Genomic DNA, 19904 nt, shown 5'->3' with positions numbered 1-19904 from the left:
ATCGAATAACACATTAGCAAATTCAAAAGGGAAAGGGGAGGTACCCTCGGTGACATGAATTGTACGCGCTGCTATTAAAGAATATTTTGATGCACGTCATATTCCATGTCGTGCATCAAAAATTCTTTATAGCAGCGCGTACGTTGTCACTAACAGCGCTCATATTTGAAACAGGTAAGCCATGTCTTTCCGGTTCAAAGGACCACCAGTCCAATCAGTGACGATTCATGTCACCTGAGGGTACCTACCCTTTCCGTTTTGAATTTGCCAATGTGTTATTCGTTGCTGTTGGTTTTGCACTTCAGGGCCACCGGAGATGCTCAAGGATTTCTAGTTCAAGTTGTCGCGCTGGAATCAATTTCAGAGAAAATATCCATCATATATGACGGCTGTTGTTACTTTATAGACTAAAATCTGACATAAAACATACATTTAGTTTATAATATAGCATCATTTATTATAGATTTAGAAACCTAGCAGTATATAAAGTGGTTAAAAGGTCCAGTGTGTAATATTAAAGGGTTATTATAATTATTAACTATGTTTTTATTAGTGTAAAATCACCTGAAAGTAACAATTTTTATGTTTTTGTTACCTTAAATTAGATTTTTATCAAACCAAAACTGACTAGTTTCACAGCCACAGAGAGGTGGAGGAGTATTCAGTTGGTTAGATGCACTGGAACTTTAAAATGAGCTAAACCAGCTACAAGTTAATGCATCAATAATAATAATGATTCAACAACATAATAAACAACATAAGATTTAACAAGTTCTTTTCAAGGCGATACTTTTAAGCTCGTTATTGTAACTTTACTTCAAAGATCGAAGTGTTTCTTTCACCTGAATCTAAAGCAAACCTCTCATGTTTATTGTTCTCATCACAAACTGTCGAGTGTGTTCAAGCTCCAGTGATGATCTTCCACAAACTTCCATGTTTGGTGAGAGCTGAGCCACATACGTCCCGACAAAGGTGCAATCGAGGCTGATAAAAGTTGAGTCAGAGGACGCAGCACTCCAGATGCCAACACACAAATTGGATGCAAATCCGTGTGCAGATGCTATTCAAATAGAGCGTGTGCTCCAAGAGGCCGTGCTGAGCAACAAGTCATGGGTGAGCGTGTATCTGCGCGATGTTCACCGCTCAGGCTGCAGAAATCCCGTCCTCTGTGCGGGATGGGTCAAACAGGAGCTCCAGCTCGGCTTCAACAAAGTGTGTGTGTGCAGAGAGGACGTGGGCTCAAAGCTTGTTGATTTATCGATGATATTCATATTTATGAACTTTAAGTGGACACACATTGATTAAAAAGTTGTTTATTCCACTGAAATTGAATTTTCATGCATTTCAACAGAACTCTGCACGTTTCTCCTGCAGAGAGAGACGAGGAATCTTCTCCTCCCCGAACAGAATAAGGTTGTTATCACAGCGACTAGCACAGCCATAACTCCTGAGTCACGCCTGAGCTGCTGTGCTCTCTGACAACAGTCAGATGCCAATCCAAACAGCGTGATACGAAAGCCAGGCCCGTTTCACCCGAGTCATAACACAGTAGCCATGAGTCGCTCGGGCTCGGTCTGTGGGATGGGTGGGAAAGCGTGTTGCGGCCTCCGTCGTGGTGCCGCTTTGTGCCGGAGCAGCGTTTTTTTTTCTTTCTCTGCTGACCGTCACCTGACTCAGAGAAATGCTGAGCTGGGAGGAGTTACACTGCGCCCGGACAAAGGACGCTTTCAACGCGCCCGCCGTACTGTATGTGTCCAGCTGAGGCCATTGTACGTATTGTTACATACATGCTACATTTCTATACAGCAACATGTAACCCGGAGTACAGACGGCCGGTGGTGAACAAAACAAACGCACCTCTGTTCATGGGAAAATACAGATTTCTGCATGTGCACACAGATGTGTTTTAATCTGCAGCTTCAGGAACTTTCACGACGATCGCTGACTCATCCCTGCCTCACTCTTCTTGCTCGCGGTCAACTACAAGTTTGTTCACACGGACACGTGGTCGAGGTTCTTTGATTATGTAAAGCGAGAACTCGAGGGATGTGACAGGGTCTCAGGTCGCATCACCAGCTCGTATTATTTATTCTGATATAAAGTATCGTCAGTGAAGACAGGCTGTCCTTGAAAGCTCACGAGATTCTCCACAGCTGAAGCTTGGATTCATTCAGGCTTTCACCAGAAATTATCAGCACGTAAACAGAAACAAACTCAATAGGCATGCGTCCTCTCAGGATATGACACTTGACTGAATACTCGTCTGTTTGACTAAAATATTTGTGTCACGGCTCAGTTATTGCAGAATTTCAGCTTTAAAATACTTCACGACGACACAGCTCAGAGTAAAATCAACGATAAATTCAGATTAAAATATGTCTATTATTAATATTCCTTTGAAACATAATCAAACAGCTCAACACAGTGCAGTCTATAACATAACACTGTAGTTTGGAGCACTGAGAACCCACATCGGTCATGTGACCATCGCCTTGCAGACTGTGACATAAATATGACATGAAATATATAAAATAAGACGTCTAAAGAAGTTTAGTAAGCATACAGAGACAGGAAAATGAGAAAACATAGTGGCTCAGATTTTAAGGCGGCATGGACGACACTGATCGAAAGTTTGCGATTTCTGAAGGACGAGGACGAACTCTGACCCTCAGAAATGACACACAGTCGCCGTTTTTGTCATTATATGCAGTAAAATGTGAATTATAACATGTCAGGACATGTTTGGAAAGTCAAACTCGATCGGATACGGAGAAAATAAAACATATTCTGTGCGAGGGCACGACGGGTCGAGGCCTCGGAGATTCTTCTGAGAACCAAACGCACAAATAAAAGTTTCCCGATCATCATGTGAGTCAAAGAGAGAAGCGATGCGTTTTCGGTTCGCCAAATAAACCGGACGTGAAAGCCGGTTTCACAAACCAGGAGAGACGAGCAGATAAAAGAAAAAGTCCAGGTGGAACATGAAGTGAAACCGCGATCAGGCGTGACGCTGCTGAGCTCAGCTCAGCCGATCCTTGACCTGTTCTGACCGCGACATGAAACATCCACTCAGATATTATATACACCAAAAAAGAATCATTAACGGCATCACAACACATTACACTGCTGGAACTTCCATTATCTCTGATACTTTATCGATTCCTTTATTGATTCCTGATCTATTTTCAGTGTGTGTGGAAAGAAAGTAGGCCGACTGATAGCGTTCATCGTCATTCAGAGAAATGAACAGGCTGCATGCGAGGTGCTGATGTTATTATAATAGAATATTAACCCCTGTAACCCTGGTAACGGACAGCGTGCTCGGTTACAGGTCCTCGATACCCCCGTCCCCGGACACATCGCGGTTAGAGAGGCGGGTGAAGCCGACTTTGAACACGCATACGGGCGACACGACGCATCGTAAAAGCTGAAACATAAAAGCTGGATTTTTCTACACGTGGATTTGGATCAACACGTGTAGAAACAGGTTTAAGAGTCAACGCCTGCACACGAGCAACAAAACTTCACTCAGCTGACTCTGCGTGTAGTTAATGTCACATAGTCACGTCAAACTTTTTATGATTTTATGTTCCAAAGTAGTCTGTAGGTTACAAAAATGCAAAATCGTTCAGTGTCTGAACGCGAGTGGAAGAATCTCGACGGACAAAAACAAACCAAAGGCGTCATTAGGACAGTTCATGTTCTCATTGTATCAAATGTGATCAGTGAGACGTATGACACAACTGTGTAACTGCGTAGAGAGAAAAACAGATTCACAAGATTGGCTACAAACATTTTTTGCTACAATCAAATCGTCACAAAAAACAGTCAAACCCCCCAAGAAGAGAAATCTGGACGAGAAGCCCAGAAAATACAAAAAAAACAAATAAAGGTTTTCAATCTGTGCACTCCTGCAGTGTTAGACAGACTTTATTACAGGGTCGTGCCGCAGGCGATCGTTTGAACCAATAATACTGAGATGAAATGCAGCTCGGCAGGTGATCGCATCGAATGTTTGTTTGAGGCGATGAATCAGAGCGGCACGCTGCAGACGCTGGGACAGCCGAGCGCCTTTACATTACATTACATTACATTACATTACATTACATTGCTTTAGGCAGACGCTTTTATCCAAAGCGACTTACAGAGGAAGGACATAAGCTGAGAAAGGTGTAAAGGACACAGAGTTAGTTGTTAGTTTTGTTAGGCAGGGAAGCATTCTGGAAACAGAAAGGTTTTTACAAGTTTTTTAAAGGTAGAAAGGGATGTTGCTGTTCTAGTAGCGTTGGTCATTAACCATTTGGGGCGACCACAGAGAAAGAGTTAGAGTGACCTCGCTTTGCGAGAGGCGAGGGTACAACTAGACGGTTTGTATGAGCGGAGCGTAACGCCCTGGTCGGGACGTCTTCAGAATCTGTTGGAGGGTCTCAGACCTGCAGAATGACTGACAGCAGTAACGTAACATTATCTTCTGAAAGACAAACGGTATTTTTCTGCCGGACAAAGAAAAATCTTTGCGGGCATCTGTGTTTGCTCTCTGGTTTTTCAGAGGAAGGTCGTGGAGGTTAATTACGACATGGTTCATGTCCAGAGTCGGCGAGAGCCGTGGAGAAGAGTCAGCTCATCGCAGCATTTCAATTTCATATTTTTCTAAGTGGATGCTGCTACAAATTAACTGCACGATCACTGCTCAGCCTCCACCCCCCTCGTCGTCTGGTCCATCCACCAGCTCCAGCACCTGCCAGCATTCCACACAGCTCAAAACCACTCTGCATGCCGGCCCGCCGCTCTGCCAAGGGCTCTCCACTACACAACCAACAAGTACCGGCCGCCGGCCACGCTCTCCCCTCCTCCTCGTGCCGGGTATAATACCACGGGTGGGGCTGTGGAGGAGGAGGGTGTCAGTTACAACTCGTAAGAGATCTGCTGTGAGCACTTCGCAGCGCCTGCTGTTGTTTGTCGTCGCAGATAAGTGACGTCGCTATCCTGGCAGCAAGGAAACAAAGACGGAGAGAGAAAAGGCAGGAGGAGAGAGAGAGAGAAGGAGGTCTGGGTTTGTTCTGTTGCTGAGATCGTATCATGAACAGCACAGAGTCATCGCGCGTAAATGGCAGCCGGCCTGCGGGGAGTCGACTTGAACTGACCAGCAGAGCACAGTGATGATCGATGGCAGCCACTGATGAAATTCAGACGTTCGATACGTGTCCCACTTTAGAGACGCAGAACAAACAGTCTCTGGCCTCTCCCGAGGACTCAAAAAAAATAGATGGATTGATTTATTTACCAACAATATCATCCCTCCAGGCCTGAGTGTGATCTCCTTTCCACGCACCGCTGCACTACTACCTGCCACCATGAAGTCGGAGTTTAACTTCCTCCCTCTAAATGAGACTTCATTGGCACACCGCCCCACATACAAACAGCTCGGCCGCACCGGAGGAAAAAAACCCACGTCCACGGCTCGACATGTCAGCTCACACACACACACACACACACACACACACACACACACACACATCCCACGCAACACAAGTTTACAACCTCAAAAACGTCTGTGACGGTGAGAGATCGCCGTGTAATTCACTCTGCAGGGCACCTGGACCTTGAATTTAAAGACTTTCAAGGGATGCTCAAGGATTTCTAGTTCAAGTCGTCACGCTGCTGGAGAAAATATCCATCATATATGACGGCTGTTGTTACTTTATAGACTAAGAAAATATCCATCATATATGACGGCTGTTGTTACTTTATAGACTAAAATCTGACATAAAACATACATTTAGTTTATAATATAGCATTATTTATTATAGATTTAGAAACCTAGCAGTATATAAAGCAGTTAAAAGGTCCAGTGTGAAATATTAAAGGGTTATTATATTTATTAACTATGTTTTTATTAGTGTAAAATCACCTGAAAGTAACAATTTTTATGTTTTTGTTACCTTGAAATTAGATTTTATATCAAACCAAACACTGACTAGTTTCACAGCCACAGAGAGGTGAGGAGTATTCAGTTGGTTAGATGCACTGGAACTTTAAAAATGAGCTAAACCAGCTACAAGTTAATGCATCAATAATAATAATGATTCAACAACATAATAAACAATAACATAAGACTTTAACGAGTTCTTTTCAAGACGATTTTTACGCTGCGTTATTGTAACTTTACTTCAAAGATCGAAATGTTTCTTTCACCTCTGGAATCTAAAAGCAAAACTTTCTCATTTTATTGTTCTCAGATCTACAAACTGTCGAGTGTTTTCAAGCTCCAGTGATGATCTTCCACTAAACTTCCATGTTTGGTGAGAGCTGAGCCACATACGTCCCGACAAAGGTGCAATCGAGGCTGATAAAAGTTGAGTCAGAGGACGCAGCACTCGCAGATGATCTCAACACACAAATTGGATGCAAATCCGTGTGCAGATGCTATTCAAATAGAGCCGTGTGCATCCAAGAGGCCGTGCTGAGCAACAAGTCATGGCGTGAGCGTGTATCTGCCGATGTTCACCGGCTCAGAGCTGCAGAGAATCCCGTCCTCTGTGCTGGATGGGTCCAAACAGGAGCTCCAGCTCGGCTTCAACCAAAGTGTGTGTGTGCAGAGAGGACGTGGGCTCAAAGCTTGTTGATTTATCGATGATATTCATATTTTATGAACTTTAAGTGGACACACATTGATTAAAAAGTTGTTTATTCCACTGCAAATTGAAGTTTTCATGCATTTCAACAGAACTTCTGCACGTTTCTCCTGCAGAGAGAGACGAGGAATCTCTCTCCTCCCCGACAGGAATAAGGTTGTTATCACAGCGACTCAGCACAGCCATAACTCCTGAGTCACGCCTGAGCTGCTGTGCTCTCTGACAACAGTCAGATGCCAATCCAAACAGCGTGATACGAAGTACAGGCCCATTTCACCCGAGTCATAACACAGTAGCCATGAGTCAGCTCGGGCTCGGTCTGTGGGATGGGTGGGAAAGCGTGTTGCGGCCTCCGTCGTGGTGCCGCTTTGTGCCGGAGCAGCGTTTCTTTTTTCTCTGCTGACCGTCACCTGACTCAGAGAAATGCTGAGCTGGGAGGAGTTACACTGCGCCCGGACAAAGGACGCTTTCAACGCGCCCGCCGTACTGTATGTGTCCAGCTGAGGCCATTGTACGTATTGTAACGTATGTGCTACATTTCTATACAGCAAGACCACATGTAACCCGGAGTACAGACGGCCAACAGAGCGAACAAAACAAACGCACCTTCTGTATCATGGGAAAATGCATATTCTGCATGTGCACACGAGATGTTTTAATCTGCAGCTTCAGGAACTTTCACGACGATCGCTGACTCATCCCTGCTCTCACTTCTTCTTGCTACGCGGTCAACTACAAGTTCGTTCACACGGACACGTGGTCGAGGTTCTTTGATTATGTAAAGCGAGAACCTCGAGGGATGTGACAGGGTCATCAGGTCGCATCACCAGCTCGTATTATTTTATTCTGATATAAAGTATCGTCAGTGAAGACACGGCTGTCCTTGAAAGCTCACGAGATCTCTCCACAGCTGAAGCTTGGATTCATTCAGGCTTTCACCAGAATATTATCAGCACGTAAACACGAAACAAACTCAATAAAGGCATGCATCCTCTCAGGATATGACACTTGAGCTGAATACTCGTCTGTTTGACCTTAAATATTTGTGTCACGGCTCAGTTATTGCAGAATTTCAGCTTTAAATACTTCACGACGACACAGCTCAGAGTAAAAATCAACGATAAATTCAGATTAAAATATGTCTATTATATAATATTCCTTTGAAACATAAATCAAACAGCTCACACAGTGCAGTCTATAACATAACACTGTAGTTATGGAGCACTAGATTACCCACATCGGTCATGTGACCATCGCCGTGCAGACTGTGACATAAATATGACATGAAATATATAAAATAAGACGTCTAAAGAAGTTTAGTAAGCAGCTACAGAGACAGGAAAAATGAGAAAACATAGTGGCCTCAGATTTTAAGGCGGCATGGACGATCACGTGATCGAAAGTTTGCGATTTCTGAAGGTCGAGGACGAACTCTGACCCTCAGAAATGACACACAGTCGCCGTTTTTGTCATTTATATGCAGTAAAATGTGAATTATAATACATGTCAGGACATGTTTGGAAAGTCAAACTCGATCTGATACGGAGAAAATCAAAACATATTCTGTGCGAGGGCACGACGGGGTCGAGGCCTCGGAGATTCTTCTGAGAACCAAACGCACAGAATAAAAGTTTCCCGATCATCATGTGAGTCAAAGAGAGAAGCGATGCGTTTTCGGTTCGCCAAATAAACCGGACGTGAAAGCCGGTTTCACGAAACCAGGAGAGACGAGCAGATAAAAGAAAAAGTCCAGGTGGAACATGAAGTGAAACCGCGATCAGGCGCTGACGCTGCTGAGCTCAGCTCAGCCGATCCTTGACCTGTTCTGACCGCGACATGAAACATCCACTCAGATATTTATAATCACCAAAAAAGAAATCATTAACGGCATCACAACACATTACACTGCTGGAACTTCCATTATCTCTGATACTTTATCGATTCCTTTATTGATTCCTGATCTATTTTCAGTGTGTGTGGAAGAAAAGTAGGCCGACTGATCAGCGTTCATCGTCATTCAGAGAAATGAATCAGGCTGCATGCGAGGTGCTGATGTTATTATAACATAGAATATTAACCCCTGTAACCCTGGTAACGGACACGCTGCTCGGTTACAGGTTCTCGATACCCGTCCCCGGACACATCGAGGTGTTAGAGGCGCGGTGAAGCCGACTTTGAACACGTCACGGGCGACACACGCATCGTAAAAGCTGAAACATAAACGCTGCTTTAATTATGTCAGTCATTGTATATTATCTATGACCGACACTGCCGCGATATTTACACGCAATATTTGGATCAACACGTGTAGAAACAGGTTTAAGAGTCAACGCCTGCACACGAGCAACAAAACTTCACTCAGCTGACTCTGCGTGTAGTTAATTCACATAGTCACGTCAAACTTTTTATGATTTTATGTTTCCAAGTAGTCTGTATGTTACAAAAATGCAAAATCGTTCAGTGTCTGAACTCGAGTGGAAGAATCTCGACGGACAAAAACAAACCAAAGGCGTCATTAGGACAGTTCATGTTCTCATATTCTGATATCAAATGTGATCAGTGACGACGTATGACACAACTGTGTAACTGCGTAGAGGAGAAAAACAGATTCACCAGATTTGCTACAAACATTTTTTGCTACAATCAAATCGTCACAAAAACAGTCAAACTCCCCCAGAAATCTGGACGAGAAGCCCAGAAAATACAAATAAAAATACAAATAAAGGTTTTCAATCTGTGCACTCCTGCATGTTAGACAGACTTTATTACAGGGTCGTGCCGCAGGCGATCGTTTGAACCAGTAATAATACTGAGATGAAATGCAGCTCGGCAGGTGATCGCATCGAATGTTTGCTTTGAGGGGATGAATCAGAGCGGCACGGGACAGCCGAGCGTCTTCAGAATCTGTTGGAGGGTCTCAGAGCTGCAGAATGACTGACAGCAGTAACGTGACATTATCTTCTGAAAAGACAAACTGTATTTTCTGCCGGACAAAGAAAAATCTTGCGGGCATCTGTGTTTGCTCTCTGGTTTTTCAGAGGAAGGTCGTGGAGGTTGTAATTACGACATGGTTCATGTCAGAGTCGGCGAGAGCCGTGAGAAGAGTTCAGCTCATCGCAGCATTTCAATTTCAGTATTTTCTAAGTGGATGCTGCTACAAATTAACTGCACGATCAGCTGCTCAGCCTCCACCCTCCCTCGTCTGTCTGAGTCCATCCACCAGCTCCAGCACCTGCCAGCACTTCACACAGCTCAAAACCACTCTGCATGCCGGCCCGCCGCTCTGCCAAGGGCTCTCCACTACACAACCAACAAGTAGCCGGCCGGCCGGCCACGCTCTCCCTCCTCCTCGTGCCGGGTAATACCACGGGTGGGGCTGTGGAGGAGGAGGGTGTCTGTTACAACTCGTAATGAGATCTGCTGTGAGCACTTCGCAGCGCCTGCTGTTGTTTGTCGTCGCAGATGAAGTGACGTCGCTAATCCTGCAGCAAGGAAACAAAGACGGAGAGAGGAAAGGCAGGAGGAGAGAGAGAGAGAAGGAGGTCTGGTTTGTTCTGTTGCTGCAGATCGTATCATGAACAGCACAGAGTCATCGACGCGTAAATGCAGCCGGCCTGCGGGGAGTCGACTTGAACTGACCAGCAGAGCACAGTGATGATCGATGGCAGCCACTGATTGAAATTCAGACGTTCGATACGTGTCCCACTTTAGAGAGCGCAGAACAAACAGTCTCTGGCCTCTTCCCGAGGACTCAAAAAAATAGATGGATTGATTTATTTCCAACAATATCATCACTCCAGGCCTGAGTGTGATCTCCTCTCCACGCACCGCTGCACTTACTACCTGCCAACGTCGGCCACCTATGAAGTCTGAGTTTAACTCCCTCTAAATGAGACTTAATTGGCCCGCGGTGTGAATAAAAACCCAGAGAAACATCCGGTTCCAAATGCTGCGATTTGCCAATTTATCACACGCAGAGCGAATAATAGTGAGAGGCAGCACCCTCTGCGCGCTGGAAGACCAGAGGCGGATCTCAACACATTAAAGATGAAAACCATCAGCACCACCCACAGACAGATGGTGCCGTCTGTTGGACTTTTATGTGTAGAGGTCTTTCAAACACCGACCGACGTGACATGACAGAGTTTTAACCTGCAGCTCTCTGAGGCGACTCGACTCTTCCAGGGAAAGAAATCCCGTCCATGTACCAGGCTGTAAACATGTTTATTTCTGCTGTCTAACATGGGGACTTATGGAGACTGACTCACTTCTGGAGCCAGCCTCAAGTGGACGTTTGAGGAACTGCAGTTTTTAGCTCTCACTTCACGTCCTCGGAGGATGCCGGTTGCCTTCAGAGCTGCTGTCGCTCTCAGTTTTCTCAGGAAATTAAAATAACCGCGAACAGTGAACATCCCAGACTGACCGACTTTTATGGGACTGTTTAAAATCCTTAAACGCTCACAGGTCGTTTTCCATTTCAGGTTCGTGTCGCAGCTTCTTCGCCTCGTTCTCTTTGGATGTCGGTGAACTCCTCGGAGTTCTCAACAACAACATTTCTAACGCCGGTTTCAGTGCCGATGATTGAGAAAGCAGACTGAACCTCGACAAAGCTCCTCATCCGTTCTCGGTCTGGAAACATTTTCACGCTTTAGTTGCAGTTCTCGAACTGTTTCTCCTTTATTTGTTTCAGGGAGGCCAAAGCTGCGTTTCTTTTTTTTTTTTAAGTCACTGTTTGAAAAGTCAAATGTGAGCAATTACCAAGCTCTTATCTGAACAGCTCCCAAATGCCAGGGCCCTGATGCAAATTCTTGCATAGCTTATTTTCTCAGGATCAGGCTCCAAATTTAGAAGCGTACACAGGAATCAGCCCCGGAGCCGCTCGGTTACAGGCCGTTAAAACAGTCCTGAGGCCGCTTGTGTAATGAATTTTATCAGCTTTATTGAGGAATAAGTTTGATTCTCGGTGTTTGTGTTTGCAGCTCGCTCGGTGGCAGATTTCAGATCCCAGACGGGGAGTTTTTTGGATTCCACATCCACCATGGGATTTGGGGTCAAGGTGCATTTCCTGTTGAGCAAAAGACTCGCCGAGCAAATGCTGGACCACGTCTGGAACCACTACACGCTTACAGTCACATGTCCTCGGAGGTTTATGGGCAGATCTGTCTGCATGTTTCCAAGAGGAATTTTCCCTGCACCACATGGGAAGGATGTAGCCAGGTCTTTTCCTCCGCTAATGCTATTAATCAAACCACATGCGTTTCTCGAGTGCATGCGCTCACCGTGAAGCCTCTCTTTGAAGCCCGGGGGGGTTCGTACGAGTCGGGAGAGCGGGTCTGTGAACATGTGAGTGTATTAGCCATAAGTCTCCTCACAGGAGCAGCTGCACTGCGTCTCATATAAGTGAAAGCAGCTTTGAGTAAACAGACACCGCGGTGAGTAAAAGAGAAAAAGGCAGCGGGCACACCTTTCCATTCAGGAGCTGTGTGGGTGGAGCTGCAGGTGGAGGGGGAAGAGGCTCGGACAGAGACGCTTTCAGGTGTGTGCACAAAGAGAGCGTGTTCGGGAGCCCATCCTTTGTCACGCTGTCAACCCGGAGTCAATAATTTATCATCGCCGGGCAGGTCGGCGTGCGAGCTATCAGGTGACTTTCTGCTCTTAAGTTGCTTCAGGGGAGTTCCCCCCGCTGCAGCATACTCGATCTGTCATGGCGAGCCACACATAACATGTGATTACATATTACTTTACTAATGACGCACGAGGAAACCGAGAGGACACGGAGACATCGCCCGTATTTAAAGTTTTTAGCCACCGAGCGGAAACCTCTGTAGTTTGAAGTCAATGCAGAAGGGTCAAACAGCTGCTTCAGAAGTCTCCATAGGTCCCCATGTTAACAGCAGAAATAAACTGTTTTGGTCTCTAAGTGGATCGACCTGTGCGAGCAGCACGGGCCTCAGAGAAGAATCCCCCTCCCTGAGACGTGGAGTCGGGTTATGTAAGAGTCTTCTGACACACCATGCATCAAGACCCGGAGCTTCAGGCTGAATATATAAAGAGTATAAGACGGCGTCCTCCTGACTGAAGGCTTCTCGTTAAAGGACGATAACTAGATGTTGCAGTTAATTATGAAACACGCTCGATCAAACCCGGGCCGTCGGCTCACAGCCGGAGAGAAAGGGATGAAGGTTCGACTAAAAAAAACTGAAAACCAAAACAAGAAAGAAAAGGTTTGAAAATGTTAGAAATAATGTGACTGTTTCTGGACGCCTTCAAACTTTTGACAGCTCCAGTCTTTCAGATTGCAGAGCGTCCTCAGTGAACGCCTGCTGAATGTTAAAAAGTCCGCCTGTCCTCTGTCGTACCGTCCTCGCCTGAGCTGAGAGCGGACACATAAAACTTCCTGCGATGGGACGAGTGGATGGCTGGATGCTCCTGGGCTCCTCTCAGCTGGGTGTCATCCCGTGACCCCCATCAATCAGGACAAACGAGACAAGGCCCCGATGGCGTGGCCGGGCCCCAGGGTGGTGGCTGGGTTAGCTCCTTTTGGGATTTACAGCCCAGCTGTGTTAGCCACAACACAGAGCGAGCGGGACGCGGCATCGAGACTCAGATTTCCTTCAAGACGCCCTGACAGACGACTGACTGTGCGACTGAGGAATGGATATCAAGTCAAGAAGGTTGCTCATTTCCCTGAAGCGTCTCAGAGTCAGCGAGGTGGCATCTGAGGGCAGCAACACTTTCTACCAGGTTAATAGCTTTTTTAAAAAACGTGCTCGCTCACTGTCCTGCCGAGGGTTTGATGACTCTCTCATACCTGTCCATGTTAAATATGAAGCAGCTGGTAACAGACGCTGCCTGAAAACACGTCCAGAGCTCGTTATGTAACTGATTTTTGCTCATTTCATCCGTAGGAAATCAGTAAAAGAGGCGGTGAGATGAGATGCAATATCATTTGGACAGCAGAGGTTCCTTCAGAGCTTCACAGGTGCTGACAGGTGGACTGGTACATGCTACACTAACTTCAGCTTCAGCCCGGCGGATCTGAACCGATGACCTGCCCGACGATGACGCCACGATTTAAGAGCGACAGTAACCCCGCTGGGTGGAGGGCGGAGCTGCAGGATGGAAAACATCACGTGACGCAGACAGACAGACAGACAGACAGACAGACAACAGACAGACAGACAGACAGACAGACAGACAGGCAGACAGACAGGCAGTGCACAGAAGAACAAAAAAGTGTGCACGTTCTCGGGCACGCTCGTGTTTTTATGTAGTGAAAAGAAGCAACATTTCAGCACATAACGCCGAGCAGACAGAGAGACAGAGGAATTCACTCTTTTGACATTCCTCGCTTTGTCACCACCACCAAAAAAAAAAAAAAGGGCCGTGCAAGGTGCATCATGGGAACAGAGGAATCTGATGACAGGAAGCGTTTTGCGAGCTGACGTTACATCCGATTACGCAATCCGACCAAACAAACAGCTGCTGCTGAGGAGCGACGCACGCCTGGAACTGAAACTTTCACACAGCCGCTCAGGCGTGGACTCAGTTTCCTGAAAGCAACAAATCAGATCGTCTTCCTGTCCTGACAACCTGCAGTGAGAGTCAGTCAGTCAGTCAGTCAGTCAGTCAGTCAGCGGGGATCAGAGCTTTAGGCTGGGAAATGCTTATTAGTCGTAAAGCGGTGACAAGTGCGATGATTGAGTCGAGCTTCCTGTAAAACAAAGACAAGTCCCCACGCGGCCTCGTCATGATTCGAGGAAACGTATTGACCAACACGTTGATGATGCTGCTGCTCGTCAGCCTCCACGCCCAGAGCTCCGTCACATTTCATGTCATCACAGAGACCAAGGTTATGATCCACGTCTGAGGTTTTTACGTGAACGAATCATGGACCGGGTCCATCTTATCTGTGACCTGACTTGCACAGTCTGAACAGGGGAATGTGGGTGTGTGTGTGTGTGTGTGTGTGTGTGTGTGTTGGGAGTGTTTGGGTGAGGTTTGGTGGTGGGGTGTGGGAGATGGGAAGTGGGAGGCGGCAGGGAAGGTGCACTGCAGGCTCATACCCATATAAGGCCAAAACCTGGACAATTTAGCTCCAGCAGTTAACACCTGAACTCCACCTTCCAGCTGTGATGGGAAAACAGACGAGGTGTGTGTGTGTGTGTGTGTTTGTTTGTTTACACACGGATGAAGTCCTGTGTGGGTTCTTTAAGAGATAAAATATTCAGCTTTGAAGGAACATCTGGCTCGGCGTACCTGAGCAGACACCTGGCTCTGCACAGAGACATTAAGATTCCACAGATAGGAGGATCGCAGCGCCCTGATGCACAGCGGTCACGTTAAGACTTGCATCCCAAATATTTGAAGCACTCTCTGACATGCTCGCGTCGAAGCGAATCATTGCAAAATGCTGGTTACAAAACACTTGGTTTTCTTTTTTTGGTGTGTTTCTTCGAGCTGAGTCAGGGAGGAGGTGAAATGTTTGCTCTCTCCTTCCTGACAAACACGTGAAAGATCTCTGGGGCGATCGTGGAATTATTACAATCGTACGATTGTTACCGAGGCCTCCTCGTTCTTCAGGGGCCTCGATTCACCGTGTTTGAATGAACATCCATGTTGAAGATGTCGGATGATGAGTTCAGACGTAAATATCTCAATAATAATCAGGATTTTCTGGAGGTGTGTGTGTGTGTGTGTGTGAGACAGTAAACTCGGCTGACCCTGTGTCATCCCATCCAAGCCTGTGTGTGTCTAATCATAAGCACTTATCTCCGCTCTCCGAGGGGAGAAACAGATGAATAAAACATGCCCGCACTCCTGCAGGATGATGAGATCAGTGAGGGGTCATGCAGGACTGGAAGATAAACCGTCAGGTGTTCCCTGACTCTGTGAGCAAACTTCACAAACAGATGATCCCTGCGTGCTGCTGTTCACACCTGACTTCGTGCCTCCCTCTTTTATTTCCTCTAATTCGCTTTTTTCGACCGGTAGCAGACCGCCGATGACATAATCCAGGAAACTAGAAGCCAGGAGAGGCTTCTCAGTGCAAGAGAGAAAAACTTGGGGGGAGAAAAAAGTTTTTCCAACGGCAGCGAGAGGGGCCGATTATTACCATTTTTGGGCACGCTTGCTCCCATGCAAGCCCAGCCCAAACCGCAGCGCTTACTCAGATTCCACAGCGCTTTTTCTTCCCCGTTTTTCAAAGCGGAGGAAAAAGTATGAGGAGAGGAGAGAGAGAGAGAAAAGTTAACACCCCCTTTTTTTCTCTCTCTCTCTCGTAACAGACCATTCATACTCTGTCTGGAAAAAACGGAGCAGCAGCTGTTAGACGCGTGGAGATGATTTCGGGGGCTTGTTAAGACAATATGGAGCGTTTTAAAAAAGAGGACACGCTCATATTCACCCGAAAGATGTGAAGTAAAGTGGAAATCTTATCAGATATTTAAAGATTGATAACAAAACGTCAAGACTGTGGCAAGAAAACACAAAAAACTAACAAAAACTCGACTCGTTTGGCTTTAAATTTGGCGTTTTTACGCACAGAATCCGCGCGTAAATCCGCCAAACGAGCTAATAAAGGAGATGCAGACTGAGTTATGGTGGGTTTAACTCCCCCCTTCACACACACACACACACACACTCCATCCCCCTGGTTGTTAAGCATGCCCTAATCCACGTCGCATCATAAGCCAGATGACAGGAGGGGGTCAGTCACACACACCATATGCAGTCAAGCGCATGGCTGACATCTGTTGCGCTGGTTAAGGTGTTCGCCCTGTCCAGTTTTTAATTGTTTTTTTCTCCCTCCACCTCCTCCTCCACCTCCTGTACTCCTTCCCCTCCTGCTGCACAGATAATGGGTGGGCCTCCTGTGTTTAATTGCTGCTGCTGCTGGTTCTGCTTCTGGACGTGTGCGGAGAAAAGTTTCAGAGCTCCGGATAAAAAGCCCGAGAATCCAAACAAACAGCTGTTTTTGTAACCGAGCAGACACCCTGATTAGAATATTAATCAGCTTTATGATTATCATCAGCACCAGGAACAACAACAACAACAACAAGAAGCAGCCCCACTTCCGCACCTTTAGGTAGAAGGAAGTCGAGTCTCACCTTTCTCTGCTGCTTCTCCCATGCCGGATCCAGGAGCAGATCCCGATCCCAGTCATCTTCTTGGGGCATGTAATCTTCGTCTCCGTCATACTGATCCATGTTATATACGTGTCTCTATACAGCTTTATATATATTTATATTTCTACCTAGAAAGACGCTCTGCCTGTCGAGGTGATGTTGTACAGCAGCAGCAGCAGCTCGGTCTACTCTCCGCCACGCATTCAAGACGGTGTGTGGATGAAATTAACGGTCCACCCCCGGCTTCCCTCTCTCTCTCTCTCTCTCTCTCCCTCTCTCTCTTTTCTCTCTCTCTCCCTCCCTCTCTCCCTCTCTCTCTCTGCTCTAGTTTTTGGCGCAGCAGGAGCGCGCAGGCAGCGGCGGGCTGGTCCAGTCGGTGCGCAGAGGAGCGACAGACGCAAATAAATAAATAAAATAAATAAATAATAATAAAAAAAGAAACTTTGCCTCAGACAAATTAAATCGATAACCGACTCAGAGGAATCTGATTGGACGCCTCCGGCCGCACACGACCCGCCCTCCTCGAAGCGGATTGGCCGGTTCGGCTGTCAGTGCGCAGGCTTTATGTGTGCCAAGGCTGAGAGTGGGCGGGTCCAAATATTTGACTGAAGGGGAGGATAGAGTAAAACAGGAGTAACGCGTTACTTTACACGGTGTAACTGAAGCTGGGTGTGGTCTGAGCAGACAAAGACTAGTCAGCTTCTTTGGAATGTAACTAAGTACATTTGTCAGGGTTTAAGGTACTTGAGTACTTATATATTATACTACTTCACACAGGCTTTATGGTATCTTTACAGTACTCAAGTACATACACAGAGCTTTGTCTGTAACTGAGTACATTAAAGTAAAAGTGTCAATATTAGAGTGTAAAAGTAAAAGTATCATAATGGCTCTTTGATTACTTTATATTCTGTGAGTAACTTTAATAGTGTGTCATAATTTATGAGTTGATTTATATTTTATATGATCTAAAGCTGCATTTTATCAAATGAAGTAAAAGTACAGAACTACTCAGTTAAAGTACAAGTATCCTAAAATTCTACTTAAGTATACTACTTGAGTAAATGTACTTAGTTACTCTCCACCACTAACAGAAATCCATCCAAGCCCTCAGAGGTGGAAAGTTACTGCAAAGTAACGGCCAGCCTCACTACAGCTGCAGAACAAATACACCGTGAAAAGTACTTAATGTCTGAGTACAAGTGTAAAGTAACACAAAATTAAAATACTCGAGTACCTCAGAACTCCACTTCAGTGCAGTACTTGAGTAAATATACTTTCTACAACTGTCAGACTGCTGACTGAAGTAAAAGTTGCTGATAATACTTATATTGTAGTAAATGTAATCTAAGTATTATCAGCAGAATATACTGCATTACACATACATTACAGTAAAATAATACAAGTATTCACAATGTAGCGCTGTCTGATGTCTCATATTAAATTATAATTATTGATGAGGTAGTTTGGGAATTGGGGATCAATAATCAATAATATTACATCATCATTTATTTGTTCACTACTTGTACTTCATTAACTAAATGTACTTAGTTACTTTCCACCCTGAGGGCGAGGCGTTATTATTCAGCTCTTCTGTCCTGTGCAAATACACAGTGGTGGAAGTATATTTATTCAAGTACTGTAATTAAGTACTAATTCGAGGTAATTGTACTTTTATACTTTTTTCTACATCTATAACTCTCATGTTTAAAAAACATCTATAGACTTTTAAAGGTCCTGTGTGTAGAATCTAGCGACATCTAGCGGTGAAGTTTCAGACTGCAACCAACTGAAAACCCCTCACCTCTCCCTCTTGATTCAAGCATGAAGGAGAAAATACAGCAGAAAAGATAGATAGATAGATAGATAGATAGCTAGATAGCTAGATAGATAGATAGATAGATAGATAGATAGATAGATAGATAGATAGATAGATATTAAAGGCTCATTCTCAGGTAACGTACACGTAACACTTCTTATTTCCAGGTGATCGTACACTAATAAAAAACATAGTTCTGAATATTATGTCACATTCCTGTCATATTAATAGAGCCCCTTAAATTCTCATTTGTACTTAAATACTTGTAGTGGAACATTTCCAGCAGATCAGGTAATCTGAATACTTCTGCGCCTGCGCACCAACAGCGGTCATTGAGAAAAGAAAGGTGAGTCACGACGCAGCAGCTCCTGTAAACATGTGGAGCGAAAGCCAGGTCTGTCTGCCTTGTAAGGTAAACCGACTCCCTCTCTCTGTGTGTGTCACACACACACTCACACACACACACACACACACACACACAGCAGGAAAGATGCCGACATGGGATAGCCCCGGCAGTCAGGAGAAAGTGGAGCTCTCTTCCATATATGGACAAACTTCCAAGGGTGAATGTTTGGGAAAGTGATGTCAGGGCTGCCAGCTCACCGCCTGGCTGGTCCCCGGCTGGAGGAAGCAGCCCTGCAGCTCCTGTGTGCAGAGCTCAGGCGGTGATGGGAGTCAGGGATGGAACAAAAACCAAAAGTAGCTGACCGCAGCTTGTTAGTGATGCAGTCTGCAGTGTGCCGCTGAGATAATTAGACACTTTTTCCATTAGCTAATTAACTTACAGTCATTTGAAAAACAAAGTGATTCATTAAATTTACATTTAAATTATATTATTCACCACCACCTCCTATGCTTTGTTATCTGCAGCCATTAATAACAGCATTTTATTATTCATGGCTTCAGATTATAAATGTTTTAATTAGTTTAGATTCAGCTGAATATGTTTAGAGTCTGCGAGCAGCTCAGAATGTATAAAACGTGTACGTGTAACGTGTTAAAAATCTGTAGATTACGCCATAAAAACATGTTCTGTGTGTTTTTAAAGAGTGGACAGCGTGATATCACCGCCGTCGTGTTGGCCGTCTCTCTCCCGCCTCCCGGCTAATCTAAAAATTGGCAAAGACGTGGATCACAAGCTGAAAACCTCCGTGGCTGTGAAATGAATCCAATGTAGAAGTGCCCAAAATCTGCAGTTCCTCTAACGTCCACTTGAGGCTGGCTCCAGAAGTGAGTCAGTCTCCATAAGTCCCCATGTTTCACAGCAGAAATAAACATGTTTACAGCCTGGTACAAAAAACAGTTTTGGTCTCTGTAGCTAAT

General features: G+C 45.4%; 1 protein-coding gene across 5 annotated transcripts in view; it reads right to left on the bottom strand.

Moving 5' to 3' along the window:
- actn1 (actinin, alpha 1) overlaps nucleotides 1-17051 on the bottom strand; it is a 62363-nt gene extending 45312 nt beyond the window's left edge. For 2 of the 5 annotated variants that reach the window (XM_027275005.1, XM_027275001.1), the window contains exon 1: nucleotides 16745-17048. In XM_027275005.1, coding sequence (XP_027130806.1) covers nucleotides 16745-16843 — 99 coding nt within the window. In that variant the 5' untranslated portion in view covers nucleotides 16844-17048. Of the gene's footprint in view, nucleotides 1-16744 lie in introns of all 5 variants that reach the window. The other 3 variants (XM_027275000.1, XM_027275002.1, XM_027275004.1) reach the window with 2 other exon arrangements.
- Between the last annotated feature and the right edge of the window lie 2853 nt (nucleotides 17052-19904).

The sequence above is a fragment of the Larimichthys crocea genome, chromosome XXIV (assembly GCF_000972845.2).
Source record: "Larimichthys crocea isolate SSNF chromosome XXIV, L_crocea_2.0, whole genome shotgun sequence".
NCBI lineage: Eukaryota > Metazoa > Chordata > Actinopteri > Sciaenidae > Larimichthys > Larimichthys crocea.
Note: the sequence above shows the minus strand (reverse complement) of the source record. Positions and strands in the feature narration are given on the sequence as shown.